The sequence below is a fragment of the Coregonus lavaretus genome (assembly GCF_964263955.1).
Source record: "Coregonus lavaretus genome assembly, chromosome: 2".
NCBI classification, from domain to species: Eukaryota; Metazoa; Chordata; class Actinopteri; order Salmoniformes; family Salmonidae; genus Coregonus; species Coregonus lavaretus.
The window spans coordinates 59,404,748-59,420,899 of record NC_139989.1 but is presented as its reverse complement, the minus strand read 5'-3'; the positions used below and the strand labels follow the sequence as shown (position 1 = coordinate 59,420,899).

The following is a 16,152-nucleotide window of genomic DNA, read 5'->3' as shown; positions in this document are numbered from 1 at the left end:
ATGCACTCTAGCAAACTTCAGACGGGCCTGGACATGTACTGGCTTAAGCAGGGGGACACGTCTGGCACTGCAGGATTTGAGTCCCTGGTGGCGTAGTGTGTTACTGATGGTAGGCTTTGTTACTTTGGTCCCAGCTCTCTGCAGGTCATTCACTAGGTCCCCCCCGTGTGGTTCTGGGATTTTTGCTCACCGTTCTTGTGATCATTTTGACCCCATGGGGTGAGATCTTGCGTGGAGCCCCAGATCAAGGGAGATTATCAGTGGTCTTGTATGTCTTCCATTTCCTAATATTTGCTCCCACAGTTGATTTCTTCAAACTAAGCTGCTTACCTATTGCAGATTCAGTCTTCCCAGCCTGGTGCAGGTCTACAATTTTGTTTCTGGTGTCCTTTGACAGCTCTTTGGTCATGGCCATAGTGGAGTTTGGAGTGTGACTGTTTGAGGTTGTGGACAGGTGTCTTTTATACTGATAACAAGTTCAAACAGGTGCCATTAATACAGGTAACAAGTGGAGGACAGAGGAGCCTCTTAAAGAAGTTGTTACAGGTCTGTGAGAGCCAGAACTCTTGCTTGTTTGTAGGTGACCAAATACTTATTTTCCACCATAATTTGCAAATAAATTCCTAATAAATAAAAATCCTACAATGTGATTTTCTGGAGAAAAAAAATCTCAATTTGTCTGTCATAGTTGACGTGTACCTATGATGAAAATTACAGGCTTCTCATCTTTTTAAATGGGAGAACTTGCACAATTGGTGGCTGACTAAATACTTTTTTCCCCCACTGTAGACAGGTGTGTGCCTTTCCAAATCATGTAAAATCAGTTGAATTTATTTTTAATACATTTGCAAACATTTCTAAAAATCTGTTTTCGCTTTGTCATTATGGGGTATTGTGTGTAGATTGATGACAAAAATGTTTTAGTTAATCCATTTTAGAATAAGGCTGTAATGTAAAAAAAAATGTGGAAAAAGGGACGTGGTCTGAATACTTTCCGAATGCACTGTATGTATTCAGTGGCTAAACACTCCAAGACCATAAACGTGTTTACAGTCTCATTTACAGTCATAATGTTGGTCAGACCTTCATTCAATGCAGTGTGATTGGCAGTTTGTTTTACCATACCCTGTGATTGGTTGCCGTAATATACGACCGTAACATCACCCGCCTGTGATTGGTCTTGTGACAGGAGGCAGAGCTGCGGTTGGTGAAGTTCCTTCCTGACATCCTGGCACTGCAGAGAGATCTGGTGAAGAGGTTCCAGAACGTGACCGACCTCAACTGCGGAACCATCGCGGAGTTCCTTCACAGCCAGAAAGCAGGTACTAGTTTAAACTATACTTCTGGGTTAGTCACAGTACTGTATGTCCAACTGAAAACCATCAGTGGTATTGTTTGTATTATTGGCATCATACAGCGAGCAGATATATCATTTATTTCACTATTGAGGCCAGCCGAGCTTAGCTGTAGTTTAGTGTAGTGTGTAGTAGCCAGTTATGCCTCCACCATAGAGGCTGGAAAATAAAATCTAAGAGTCAGCTCTACAGTTCAGGCCAGAACGCTAGTATCAAAAGAGTATTCAAGTTTGTTAACAATATAGGCTTATAGATTGATTATTATGATTGTTCTCACAGCCTCCCTCTCGGCCTGGTACGAGAAACGGATCAAAATATTCCTGACAACGTGGAATCAGCTTCGGGTCTCCCTGGCAACCAACGGTATGAGCAAAGATAAACACAGCACAAGTCTAGGGCTCTGTTAATAAATAAATAATATTCAGTAAATATATACAATATTTTAAAATATGCTCTTTGGAGGGGCATTCATGCATGATTTCTTAATCTGCAATTTTGTGATTATTTACATTTTACATTTTAGTCATTTAGCAGACGCTCTTATCCAGAGCGACTTACAGTTAGTGAGTGCATACATAATTTTTATATTTTTCATACTGGCCCCCCGTGGGAATCAAACCCACAACCCTGGCGTTGCAAACGCCATGCTCTACCAACTGAGCTACATCCCTGCCGGCCATTCCCTCCCCTACCCTGGACGACACTGGGCCAATTGTGCGCCGCCCCATGGGTCTCCCGGTCGCGGCCGGCTATGACAGAGCCTGGATTATAATCTGTGTGTTTTGGCTCTGCTCCAGGTGAGATTAAAATCCCTGGCGAGTTCTGCCAAGAGGACCTGGACCTGACCAGTGACTTCTTGGTTCTGTTGCCACGGCGACAGGGTCCCGGCCTGTGTTCCACGGCGCTGGTCAGCTACCTCATCGCCCTGCACAACGAACTGGTCTACTGCGTTGACAAGCATACTGGAGAGGAGACCAGGTGAGGGTGCTGTTGTCCTATTTCATTTACACTCATCTGGGGCCGTAGTAACCAAGCATCTCGGAGTAGGAGTGCTGTTTCAGGATCAGTTTTTCCTTTAGGATCACAATAAGATCACGTGGATGGGGGGACCTGATCTGGGATCGGCTCTCCTACTGAGACGTTTGATACATATCTCAGACTACAACTGAATGCATTCAACTGAAATGTGTCTCCCGCATTTAACCCAGAGAGGTGCGGGGTGCTGCCTTAATCGACGTCATCGGCGCACGGGGAGCAGTTGTTGTTGCGGGTTAACTGCCTTGCTCAAGGGCAGGACGTCAGATTTTTCCACCTTGCCGACTCGGGGATTCGAACCAGTGACATTTTGATTACTGGCCCAACACTCTTAACTGCTAGGCCTGTGGTTCCCAACCTCTTTTGGTTACTATACCACCAACTGAATTTTGCTCTGCCCAGAGTACCCCTGAAGTACCCCCTCGTGCATTTTACCAGTCGGCCTATGGTCTCATGAGTCTTCCCAAGTACCCCCTGTGGATAGGTCAAGTACCCCCAGTGGTCCTAGTACCCTTGGTTAGGAACCACTGCGCTAGGCTACCAGCCGAACTGATAGAAAGCAGAAGCAGACATAAAATCAAATCAAATCAAATTGTATTGGTCACATGCGCCGAATACAACAGGTGCAGACATCACAGTGAAATGCTTACTTACAGCCCTTAACCAACAGTGCATTTATTTTTAACAAAACAAGTAAAAATAAAACAACAACAAAAAAAGTGTTGAGAAAAAAAAGAGCAGAAGTAAAATTAAATAACAGTAGGGAGGCTATATATACAGGGGGGTACCGTTGCAGAGTCAATGTGCGGGGGCACCGGCTAGTTGAGGTAATATGTACATGTGGGTAGAGTTAAAGTGACTATGCATAAATAATTAACAGAGTAGCAGCAGCGTAAAAAGGATGGGGTGGGGGGGCAGTGCAAATAGTCTGGGTAGCCATGATTAGCTGTTCAGGAGTCTTATGGCTTGGGGGTAGAAGCTGTTGAGAAGTCTTTTGGACCTAGACTTGGCACTCCGGTACCGCTTGCCGTGCGGTAGCAGAGAGAACAGTCTATGACTAGGGTGGCTGGAGTCTTTGACAATTTTGAGGGCCTTCCTCTGACACCGCCTGGTATAGAGGTCCTGGATGGCAGGAAGCTTGGCCCCAGTGATGTACTGGGCTGTACGCACTGCCCTCTGTAGTGCCTTGCAGTCGGAGGCCAAGCAGTTGCCATACCAGGCGGTGATGCAACCAGTCAGGATGCTCTCGATGGTGCAGCTGTAGAATTTTTTGAGGATCTGAAGACCCATGCCAAATCTTTTCAGTCTCCTGAGGGGGAATAGGCTTTGTCGTGCCCTCTTCAAGACTGTCTTGGTGTGTTTGGACCATAATAGTTCGTTGGTGATGTGGACACCAAGGAACTTGAAGCTCTCAACCTGTTCCACTACAGCCCCGTCGATGAGAATGGGGGCGTGCTCAGTCCTCTTTTTTTTCCTGTAGTCCACAATCATCTCCTTTGTCTTGGTCACGTTGAGGGAGAGGTTGTTGTCCTGGCACCACACGGCCAGGTCTCTGACCTCCTCCCTATAGGCTGTCTCATCGTTGTCGGTGATCAGGCCTACCACTGTTGTGTCGTCAGCAAACTTAATGATGGTGTTGGAGTCGTGCCTGGCCATGCAGTCATGGGTGAACAGAGAGTACAGGAGGGGACTGAGCACGCACCCCTGAGGGGCCCCGTGTTGAGGATCAGTGTGGCAGATGTGTTGTTACATACCCTTACCACCTGGGGTTCGGCAGTCCAGGATCCAGTTGCAGAGGGAGGTGTTTAGTCCCAGGATCCTTAGCTTAGTGATGAGCTTAGAGGGCACTATGGTGTTGAATGCTGAGCTGTAGTCAATGAATAGCATTCTCACGTAGGTGTTCCTCTTGTCCAGGTGGGAAAGGGCAGTGTGGAGTGCAATAGAGATTGCATCATCTGTGGATCTGTTGGGGCGGTATGCAAATTGGAGTGGGTCTAGGGTTTCTGGGATAATGCTGTTGATGTGAGCCATGACCAGCCTTTCAAAGCACTTCATGGCTACAGATGTCAGTGCTACGGGTCGGTAGTCATTTAGGCAGGTTATCTTAGAGTCCTTGGGCACGGGGACTATGGTGGTCTGCTTGAAACATGTTGGTATTACAGACTCAGTCAGGGACATGTTGAAAATGTCAGTGAAGACACTTGCCAGTTGGTCAGCACATGCTCGGAGTACACGTCCTGGTAATCCGTCTGGCCCTGCGGCCTTGTGAATGTTGACCTGCTTAAAAGTCTTACTCACATCGGTTACGGAGAGCGTGATCACATAGTCATTCGGAACAGCTGGTGCTCTCATGCATGCTTCAGTGTTGCTTGCCTCGAAGCGAGCATAGAAGTGGTTTAGCTCGTCTGGTAGGCTTGTGTCACTGGGCAGCTCACGGCTGTGCTTCCCTTTGTAGTCTGTAATAGTTTTCAAGCCCTGCCACATCCGACGAGCGTCAGAGCCAGTGTAGTACGATTCAATCTTAGTCCTGTATTGACTCTTTGCCTGTTTGATGGTTCGTCGGAGGGCATAGCGGGATTTCTTATAAGCGTCCGGGTTAGAGTCCCGTTCCTTGAAAGCGGCAGCTCTACCCTTTAGCTCAGTGCGGATGTTTCCTGTAATCCATGGCTTCTGGTTGGGGTATGTACGTACGGTCACTGTGGGGACGACATCATCGATGCACTTATTGATGATGCCAGTGACTGATGTGGTGTACTCCTCAATGCTGTCTGAAGAATCCCGGAACATGTTCCAGTCTGTGCTAGCAAAACAGTCCTGTAGCTTAGCATCTGCGTCATCTGACCACTTTTTTATTAACCGAGTCACTGGTGCTTCCTGCTTTAGTTTTTGCTTATAAGCAGGAATCAGGAGGATAGAGTTATGGTCAGATTTGACAAATGGAGGGCGAGGGAGAGCTTTGTATGCGTCTCTGTGTGTGGAGTAAAGGTGGTCTAGAGTTTTTTTTTCCTCTGGTTGCACATTTAACATGCTGGTAGAAATTAGGTAGAACGGATTTAAGTTTCCCTGCATTAAAGTCCCCGGCCACTAGGAACGCTGCATCTGGATGAGCGTTTTCCTGTTGATTTATGGCCTTGTACAACTCATTCAGTGCAATCTTAATGCCAGCATTGGTTTGTGGTGGTAAATAGACAGCTATGAAAAATATAGATGATAAACTCTCTTGGTAAATAGTGTGGTCTACAGCTTATCATAAGATACTCTACCTCAGGCGAGCAAAACCTCGAGACTTCCTTAGTATTTGATTTTGTGCACCAGCTGTTGTTTACAAATATACACAGACCGCCACCCCTTGTCTTACCGGAGTCAGCCGTTCTATAATGCCGATGTAGCGTATAGCCCGCTAGCTGTATGTTATCCATGTCGTCGTTCAGCCACGACTCGGTGAAACATAAGATATTACAGTTTTTAATGTCCCGTTGGTAGGATAACCGTAATCTTAGGTCATCCAATTTATTTTCAAATGATTGAACGTTGGCTAATAGGATTGATGGAAGAGGCAGTTTACTCGCTCGCCGTCGGATCCTTACAAGGCACCCCGATCTACGTCCACGATATCTCCGTCTCTTCCTCACTCGAATGACGGGGATTTGGGCCTTGTCGGGTGTCTGTATGATATCCTTCGCGGCCGCCTCGTTGAAGAAAAAATCTTTGTCCAATACGAGGTGAGTAATCGCTGTCCTGATATCCAGAAGCTATTTTTGGTTATAAGAGACGATGGCAGAAACATTATGTACAAAATAATTTACAAATAACGCGGAAAAACACATATAATAGTACAATTGGTTAGAGGGCTGTAAAACGGCAGCCATCTTCTCCGGCGCTGTTATCTACATGGTTGATATCACCCGCTTACACACATTCTTACACCAACAATATGGTCATTTAGCAGACCCTGTTATCCAAAGGAACTTCCAGAACTGTCAACATTGACACATACAGTATATCGGTGTATGTGGCCATGCAAGACTCAAACCCACAACCCTGGTGTACTGGGACACCAGTATGGTTTACCATACACAAAAAAAAAAAAAATGTATGCACGCACGACTGTAAGTCGCTTTGGATAAAAGCGTCTGCTAAATGGCTTATTATTATTATTACTGGCAGCACCATGATCCCTACCCCACCCAGCCATTGGAACCACATTAGTTCACTCTTCTCCTTTCCCTCCCCCAGCTACACAGTGAGCCCGGCGGACCTGAGCGACCTGCACGTGATCCGCTACGAGCCGGAGAGGGATCTGCTGCCCTTGGTTCTGTCTAACTGCCAGTACAGTGTGGAGCGTGGCCAGGAGGCCCTGCACGAGTACGACCTGCCCAAGATCCAGCAGCAGATCCTGGCCCGCTTCCTGCAGGGCAAGCCCCTCGTCACCCTCAATGTGAGTCAGTCTGTCTCTCAGCTGTCGGTCAGTCAAATGTACAGTTCTAGGCATCAACAAAGTTACTAAATGCCTGTGCTGCAGCAAGGTACATTGTTAATGTGACAAACTCTCTCGTAGGGTGACGCCAAGTTCATTAGCAATCGTCTAACAATAACAAATGTTATGAAATACAATTTTTAAATATGCTCTTAAAGGGTAAAACTACATCCACTTATAAACATATTTTTTACTAAAGTTAGTGTACGGTAGAGGTCGATGTGCGGTACAGGTTAAACCAGAACTGTATAGATTTCCCTTTTTACAGAAACACTTAGCTGTCACAAGCTGCGTTACACATTCTGATATTTTTTTCACTAATTGGTCTTTTGACCAATCATATCAGCTCTGAAAAAGATCTGATGTGAAAAGATCTGATGTGATTGGTCAAAAGACCAATTAGAGTAAAAAATATCAGAATGTGTCTGCCTGTGTAAAAGCAGCAAAAGTGAGGTAAAGACAACAGCGTTACTATATGACCATGTATTAAACATAAAGAGGTTTTGATTTGTTGCTAACTGCCGCCTCATACAGGGAATCCCAACCCTGGTGAACAGACATGACCGCAATTATGAAAATATCCTCAAGGACGTGAAAGGAAAGGTTCAACAGGTAAGTCACAATAACTCTGGTGACATGTTGTCACATGGTATGATATGGGGAAATCTTTGATTGGTACACATCCAGTTTTGGAACACAACCCTGGCATGAGGTTGAGTTGACCCTGCTCTATGCCTGGTCCACGTCGCTGTCATTTCCCTGTTTGTGACCTTTGCCCTTTGTGTCCCTAGGAGCCCCTGCCCATCCTGACCCTGTCAGCGCTGGCTGGGGAGCTGCAGTCATACAGCGAGGTGTGTGAGGCGCTCTCCACCGTGGAGGTGGCACTGGGCTTCCTGGCCATGACAGGCGGCGAACCCCTGCTGCAGCTGGAGCGCTACCTGGAGGAGGTTCTGCAGATGGGAGACCAGACAGCCCCACACATCCTCAAGGTCAGCTCCCTTCCTCCGTCTGCAGTCTGGAGCCCACAGACTGTCCGGGTGCAGCATTAACACATCTCTGTTTCTTCGAATGGTTTAGTTGGTAGCTGAGAGCCTAAAGCCAATTTTTTGTTTCACCACTCCATCTAGCTGGCTCTCCATTGGCTTTCTTACAGGAACCAGTAAACGGATGGATACCCTTAACAGAAAGTAGTGACTTAATTTAATCTTGTTGTCGTAAGCTTTTTGGGGTATATGCATATTATCAATCACTATCTAGCCTAATTGGTATTAATTGTACCCTAAAGTTAATACAACACATCTCTCGGTAAGGTGAGCTCTTTCAGGAGAGAACCTGTTAGCAGTGATGTCATGTTTTCTGACCATGTGATTGGAGGTTATATTAAACTAAGGGATAGTTCACCCAAATTACAAAATTACACGTTGGTTTCTTGACCCTGTAAGCAGTCTATGGATGTAAGACAGCAATGCATTATTTGGTTTTGTTTACCTGGCCACTGTTTCAAATGCTAACCTTTTTAGCACAAATCCAGTGCAATGTTGCCCTGAGCAGGCGTAGTCTGAGTCACTGTGTTGTCCTCATGCAGGCCCTGAGCAGGTGTAGTCTGAAACACTGTGTTGTCCTCATGCAGGCCCTGAGCAGGTGTAGTCTGAAACACTGTGTTGTCCTCATGCAGGCCCTGAGCAGGTGTAGTCTGAAACACTGTGTTGTCCTCATGCAGGCCCTGAGCAGGTGTAGTCTGAAACACTGTGTGGCCCTGTGGCAGCTCCTCACCTCACTCAAGTCGGAGAACATGCTGCGCCTCAAGAGGGTAAGACGACGAGACACCACACATTCACCCAGACAACAGTCTTCACATTAAACTGTTGATGGTTTTGTTAGGGTCATGTTTTTACACTGGTTATGAAGTTGTTTGTCTGGATTACTGTTTGTGTGGGTGAGATGTGTTTGAATAACTTACAACATAAGTTGTAACATTGTAACTTAAGTTCTACTAACTTACAAAATTCAGTTACACTAACTTTAGTTATACTAACTTACAAAATCTGATAAATAGCAAATGATCGTAACGTCATGTTTCACCCAAGTGTGTATCTATTAGTAGAAGTTTCACTAAACCCCCCCTCTCCATCCATCCCTCCCCATCCTCAGGACCCGTTTGTGGGGGTCTCAGAGAAGTACAGGAATCCCCTGGGCGATGAAGAGCGGAGGCTGCTCACTACGTTCTGCACCAAGAGCAGCGCTGACTCGTTCCTGCTGGAGATGCACGAGTTCCTGCTGCTGGTCCTGAAGAACCCCCGTGCCCTCGACACATACAGGCCTGACTGGGGGTAAGCCAAGGGGATAACAGCTAGCTGGCATGGTGTAGTCTCTCTTGACACTCTTAACTACCTAGTGCCCATAGATTTAGTTCTGGGTTTCGGGATTAGAAAAATTGTAGTGTTCAATTTTGTATATTGTAGTATTGTTTACGTCAAATGAACATCACGTATGTGTTTCACAAGGCCCACAAACATCTCCGGGTGAGGCATGTTTGATGAATGTAAAAATCACATGTCCATTATCCTTTCCTCCATCGTCCTGCAGCCTGAAAGACACCCTGCTGTCCTACATGGAGCGTAAGGACCTTGACGTTCCCCACGACGTGGACGAGTTGTTCCCCGGAGAGATCAGCCTGGCTCAGTACATCGAAGCCTGGAAGTTCACTGTGGCCTTCAAACAGGAGCGCAGCCAGAGATAGCTCCACCACCTCCTCACTGATTTTACTCTGCCTTTGGCTGTGTCCCAAATGGTGCCCTATTCCCTACATAGTGCACTACTTTTCCCCCCCTGCAGAGTCTAACATAATTTCATACTTTTATTGGTTTTTAGACAGGACAGTATGAAGTCAGTGAGACAGACGATGTTGGAGGATTGACAAGTCGGAAGGGAACAGAGCCAAAGCTCCAACCCCCAGACTCCAGCAATGTAGTGCACTACTTTTGACCCACCAGGTTGGGGTACAGGTTAGGGTGCCATTTCAGATACACACTTTGTATAGACTTTATAGTATACTGTATGTAAGGGCCAAAGATATGTTTACAGTCATGTTTAAGAATACACTTATATGATATAGATGCATATGTTTTACACAGTGGAACGTGCAATGAGTGCCTTTTCGGAAATGCTTTCAAAGTGCCAGCAGGCAGGTTCTACTCATGTGCAATACACAATACCTATATACTATATAATTCTGGTATCTAAAAAGTGAAATGTGATTTGTACTAGGAGTACAATGAATGAACGCTCTTTTGAGACGTTCCTAAAAGTTAGAGGAGGAAATTACGAAAGTTGTAATTAGCAAATATTTGTCAGTTTTCTTTAATTAGTTGATAAATATGCACGTACAGTGGAGGCTGCTGAGGGGAGGACGGCTCATAATAATGGCTGGAACGGAGCGAATGGAATGACATCAAACACATGGAAACCATGTTTGAAGTATTTGATACCATTCCACTTATTCTGCTCCAGCCAATACCACGAGCCCGTCCTCCCCAATTCAGGTGCCACCAACCTCCTGTGATGCACAAAATGTTTATTGACTGCTGATGGTCTTGTGTGCACTTTTCAAATGTGAATTTCTCCTTCACATAGTGGTGGTAGTAAAGACTGAATGGTCTTAGACTCAGGGACGCAACTAGATGAGATGTTGGACTATAACTCTGGGGTCTAAAATGTTAAACTCAAACAGCAAAATAAAAAATAATCAAGATTTATCATAGGTGATGTTATCTAATGGGGGGAAATGAGTTTGCACATTTTCTGAAGCTGCCTTGTTATTGATATCTATGGTGTGCCCAAAGGCCACCGTAGATATCTATTTACATGGCTTTGCCTCAAGTGATACGTTTTGTTTTTCCGTAACGGACTCATCTACAATCAACACTGAAAAATGGCATGACAGTTTCCACTTTCAGAATCACTGCCTTACAGAATAAACCATGCTCATTGTATTTGGCACTTTGCTTGACGTTCCTCTTGTTGAAGTTAAAGTTGGACCAAATGTTGTTTCTGTATTCCATTTCATTGCTGAAGAGCGTGACATGCAGTGATTATTATGTTAAAACAAAATAAATTGTTTGCCTCAGCTCATTTTTCTTTGTTGGTGATTTCTTGAAATCTGTCTTGGCGCCACAAGACTGTTAAAAGTGACAGTCATTCAATCAAAGAACAGCGTTCGTCTCAGGAATGTGGGTGGAGCAAATTAACATTTAAAGTGACCATCCCATTTTTGAGAGTCATAATCAAATGTATTTGTTTGTGATGTGTAACACATAATTGAAAAGAAGATTATACCAGCAGAATGTATTTTTTTATACTGACCAGGTGGTCTCCATCAGCCCAAAGTCAAGATGCAGGCAACAAACTGTTCTATTTCTTTATTTTGCACACAAAGCAGTCACACATTTTGACAAATGTAGGTTATATTTATTATATTAGTTGAAGTAAAATCTCAAATCAAAGTGTATTTGTCATATGCACAGGATACATGTATAAACAGTACATTGAAATGCTTACTTGCAGGTTCACATCTCAACATTGCAACTGAAATAAAAGAAAAGTAGAATATCATGGAAAACGAAGAAACGGGAAACACAAAAAAAGTACTAAATACATAAGACTCATGAACACGAGAAGGCAGTTTACCTCTGATTATACATTAGATCAGTGTATTAAAACGTTTTTAGTAGAAACCCAACTTCTAAAAAAAAAAATCTGGAAATGTTCCATTTTACATCAACCAATAATGTTAAATACATTACATTTTAATTTCGTATAAAAATTAAGAGAACCAATAAATACTAGAACTTTTACGATTAATAAAAAAAAAAACTTTGTTAGAAACCACAAACTCAATTTTATCAACAAAATAAACTGACAAACATTTCTGTCAGGTCTGGCAATGTTGGGCCTCTGGTTTAGGAACTGTGCTGCTACTGCACTAGAATTGGGATTGTTTGCTTAAATGTTTTGTCCTGAGAACTACAACAAAAAGAGTAAATGGAATGGAAGTAATTTTCTGATTAAAGTCATTGTGGGAAATGAGTGTTGAAACTGCATTCAGCTGTGGCATGCTAACTGAAAATTCTCGTTTGGCTAGCTACTGATTTCAAACGTTTTAAAAGTGAACTTTAACAAAAAACATATTGCGGTACTGTGAGTAGGCTATTATGAGATTGGGTATGCAAAATGACTTTGAATACCACTAAATTAGATGATACATTATGGGCTGTTTCACAACTCCACATTAAATCAAAATCCAGGTATAAAATGGCATAACAAATCTTCACATCCTGCCAGCTGAACCTGAGATGGTTAAACTGGTCCTTTATCTCACAACTGCGTTTAGCATGACATGTCAAAAGTTAATAAAATAACAAACATTCATTCCATATTACTATAGCACTTATATTTACTTATTGTAGCATCATCTCAGGTCACAGCTTCAGTGCTTGTGTGGCTTTATGCCAAATATCAGCTGCCCTCTGTCTGAAAACAGCCTGACCGATGCCCAGGTTTAAAGTGGTGCCGAACTTGTAGAGAGAGATGACTGTGTACAAGGTTTTATCGTCAAAGGATGTAGAGGAAAGAACGTTGCTTGAGTAATGAATGAAAATCCACACTGCTGTAAAGAAGTAGATCATTCCCTGCAGGATACCGGCGATGGTGACCCTCATCTGACTGTGGAGTCGGGTAGAGGAGAAGGGGCTGCCACTCTCTTTCATGCTCTTCATGTGTCTGTGCAGGTAGTGCGCCGTGGCACAGCTCGACCCCACCATCACACAGAGGCCAAAAAGCATGTAGATACCTTTCAAAGACTGACTTGCTATCAGTGTGTGAAGCAGGACATCTGTTAGAGAGGCAGCACCAGTGGCATTGGCTAATGTGGTTGTGTTATTAAGCAGCACCTTTTTGGGAGAGACATTAGCAGTGCCATTCGTGGATGTGAAACCTGTGCTATTAGTAGGCCATTCTCCTGCAGCCCTAACAGCACATTGAAACAAAAATAACATCCTGTCGCCAAATAGGCCCCAGTAGATGATGCTTTTGATGTTCCTCTTCACCCAGGTGAAGAGAGCTCGCTGGGCAGGGACGATCTGGGTGTAGTAGAAGAAATTCAGCCAGACAGAGGTTGACATGCTGGTTGATGCCATGTACACCATTATTAGATAAGCAACATAGAAAAACTCAGAACTGGCAGAGACCATCCACAAGCATTGTGCTGCAATGAGAGAGACCAGGTAGACAGTGGTACAGAATACCATAGATCCCAGGAGTAACTTCACAGGCTGTTTGAGTCCCTCTCTGCCACGTGGTGGACAGAGCATGCAGAAGGTGAAAAATATGTTTGCAAAGATGTTGAGAAAGGTGAGTGGTCCGTTGACTATTGTGAACGACAAGTCGTCCATCATGATACGTGTAATTTTTGTAAGAGTTTTTTTTTCAGGGATAGCCTAACTTCTCTGTCAGCGTCTGGTGTTTAAATGCTGGACACCCCATCCCAGCCAGGTGTCTGAGACACTGGGAAAACCAACTCAAACGTAGCATAACCTATTTACATTGCAGATACATGCAAATGATTGAGGTGTAACGTCAACCCAAAAAGGGAATATTGCATAAGTCACCTGCATCATTACCATAAACTATGCTATCATTAGTGGCAGAGAGGGATTCAAATTACCCGGACTATAACAACAATTCTTAAATTCTTTGTCACGTACACGTATTTTGCAGATGTTATCGCAAGTGCAGTGAAATGCTTATGTTTCTAGCTCCAACAGTGCAGTGATACCTAACAATACAAAACAATACACACAAATCCCCCAAAAATGTAAAGAAAGAAATTAAGAAATATCAGAACGAGTCAGAGTCAGGAATTTAAATATACACTGAGTGTACAAAACATTAAGAACACCTGCTCTTTCCATGACAGACTGACCAGGTGAATCCAGGTGAAAGCTATGATCCCTTATTGATGTCACTTGCTAAATCCACTTCAATCAGTGTAGATGAAGGCTACATGTTAAATAATTATTTTTATGCCTTTAGACAATTGAGACATCAAATCAAATCAAATGTTATTTGTCACATACACGTGTTTAGCAGATGTTATTGCGGGCGTAGCGAAATGCTTGTGCTTCTAGCTCCGACAGTGCAGTAATATCTAACAAGTAATATCTAACAATTTCACAACATATACCCAATACACACAAATCTAAGTAATGAACTGAGAACCCATCTGGCTGGACCGATTTCGACAGAATATCCCCAGGGAGCCATGTTTCCATGAAACAAAGTATGTTACAGGCCCTGATGTGTCTCTGGAAATAAATCCTTGCCCTGAGCTCGTCGACTTTGTTATCCAAAGACTGAACATTAGCGAGTAGTATACTTGGAAGCGGTGGGTGGTGTGCACGCCTCCTAAGTCGAACCAGCAGGCCGCTCTGAGTGCCTCTCCGCCGCCGGCGATGTTTTGGGTCAGCCGCTGGAATCAGTTAAATTGCCCTGGGGAGGGAAAACAAAGGATCTGCTTCGGGAAAGTCATATTCCTGGTCGTACTGCTGGTGAGTTACCAAAGGAAATAAAGGATCTCACTTCAATACATTTTAATAGAAAGTTAGCAAAAATAGATAAGATCTTGCTACCATGGAAAGGTAAATACCTGATACACATGGGAAACTATTATCCCAGTTGACCTATTTGCTTATGGTCTTGCCTACGCCTAGCGAACAGTTTATTTAATTATATGAGAAAAATATATACCATTTTATTTGGAACGGCAAGCCAGACAAAATGAAACGGGCCTATTTATATAATGAATATGAATTCGGAGGACAGAAATTATGAAATATTAAAGCATTAAACCTATCACTAAAATCTTCAGTCATACAAAAGTTATACTTAAATCCGAACTGGTTCTCTAGCAAATTAGTAAGATTGTCTCACCCAATGTTCAAGAATGACCTTTTTCCCTTTATTCAGATTACAACCACTCACATTCAGCTATTTGAAAAGGAGATCATCTCCCAAATATCACTATTTCTAAAACAAGCCATAGAAAGGTGGTTGCAATTTCAATTTAATCCTCCAGAAACGACAGAACAAATAATGCAACAAATATTGTGGTTAAACTCAAATATATTAATTGACAAAAAAACTTGCTCTACCCAAAATTACAACCAAATAATTGCAGCCTTACCGCAAAAATGGAAGAGGAAAGTGGAAGGGGGAGAAAGTAAGGAACTTGTCTGTCGGCCTTGCATTAAAGAACATAATTGGTTAAGGAAAACTGTGATAAATAAAAAAGTATATTAGTTTCATTTAAGGACCAAAGGATTGACAGCCGTCCCATATAGATTGCAAAATAGTTGGGAAGAGATTTTTGACGTACCGATCCCATGGCATAGTGTTTATGAACTGATATGCAAAACGACACCGGATTCAAAACTTAGAATCTTTCAATTTAAATTATTATATAAAATTCTTGCTACCAATAGAATGTTATTTATATGGGGGATACAATCTTCCCAGCTCTGCAGATTTTGCTGCGAAGACACAGAATCATTAGATCATTTGTTTTGGTACTGTCCATTTGTAGCTTGTTTTTGGACACAGGTCCAGGAATGGCTAAAGGATTGCAATATTTACCTGGAGCTAACCTTGCAGATAGCATTACTGGGTGATCTGAAAAGTCATAGTCAATCGATCAATAACATAATAATACTTTTAGCAAAAATGTTAATTTTCAATTCACAATAAGAATAGAATGGTTCAGAACTTTTGTAAGACATCACAGTACAGTTGAAATATATATTGCAAATAGAAATCCAAAATGGATGGTGTTAAAAGATAGATGGGAGGTGTTGAATGGAATTGAAGGATGGGACTAATAACAACTAACAACAAATAATAACAAGATAACTAATAATGTAAGCATACTGTGTCCATAATACGTATATAGGTTGTAGGTTGGGAGCTTTTGTGAAAGAGCACAGTTAGAAAGATATAGCATATAGAAGCAAACCGGAAGAACATCATGAAAATGATCGGAGAGGTTGAGAGTAGAGGAAGTTCAGGAGAAAAAACAAACAAAATATAATTATTGTAAAATTGACTGTGTCCATAAAATGTAGATAGTAGGTATAAGCTGGAAGTAAAGGCCTAAGCATTGTTGTTCACTAGTTTACTCCAAGTAGGGAAAGGGTGGTGGGTTGGAAAGTAATAAAGGGGAATATATATATATTT

At 43.0% G+C, this 16,152-nt stretch overlaps 1 protein-coding gene across 1 annotated transcript in view; it reads left to right on the top strand.

The window, feature by feature from the left end:
* Positions 1-10,994, top strand: part of LOC311148868 (E3 ubiquitin-protein ligase rnf213-alpha-like) — a 71,602-nt gene extending 60,608 nt beyond the window's left edge. The window contains exons 59-67 of the mRNA XM_084185864.1: positions 1,190-1,322; positions 1,635-1,718; positions 2,153-2,333; positions 6,627-6,828; positions 7,402-7,479; positions 7,659-7,856; positions 8,588-8,677; positions 9,019-9,197; positions 9,454-10,994. Of these exons, the coding sequence (XP_084041990.1) occupies positions 1,190-1,322; positions 1,635-1,718; positions 2,153-2,333; positions 6,627-6,828; positions 7,402-7,479; positions 7,659-7,856; positions 8,588-8,677; positions 9,019-9,197; positions 9,454-9,607 (1,299 nt within the window). The 3' untranslated portion in view covers positions 9,608-10,994. The remainder of the gene's footprint in view (positions 1-1,189; positions 1,323-1,634; positions 1,719-2,152; positions 2,334-6,626; positions 6,829-7,401; positions 7,480-7,658; positions 7,857-8,587; positions 8,678-9,018; positions 9,198-9,453) is intronic.
* Positions 10,995-16,152: the final 5,158 nt, after the last annotated feature.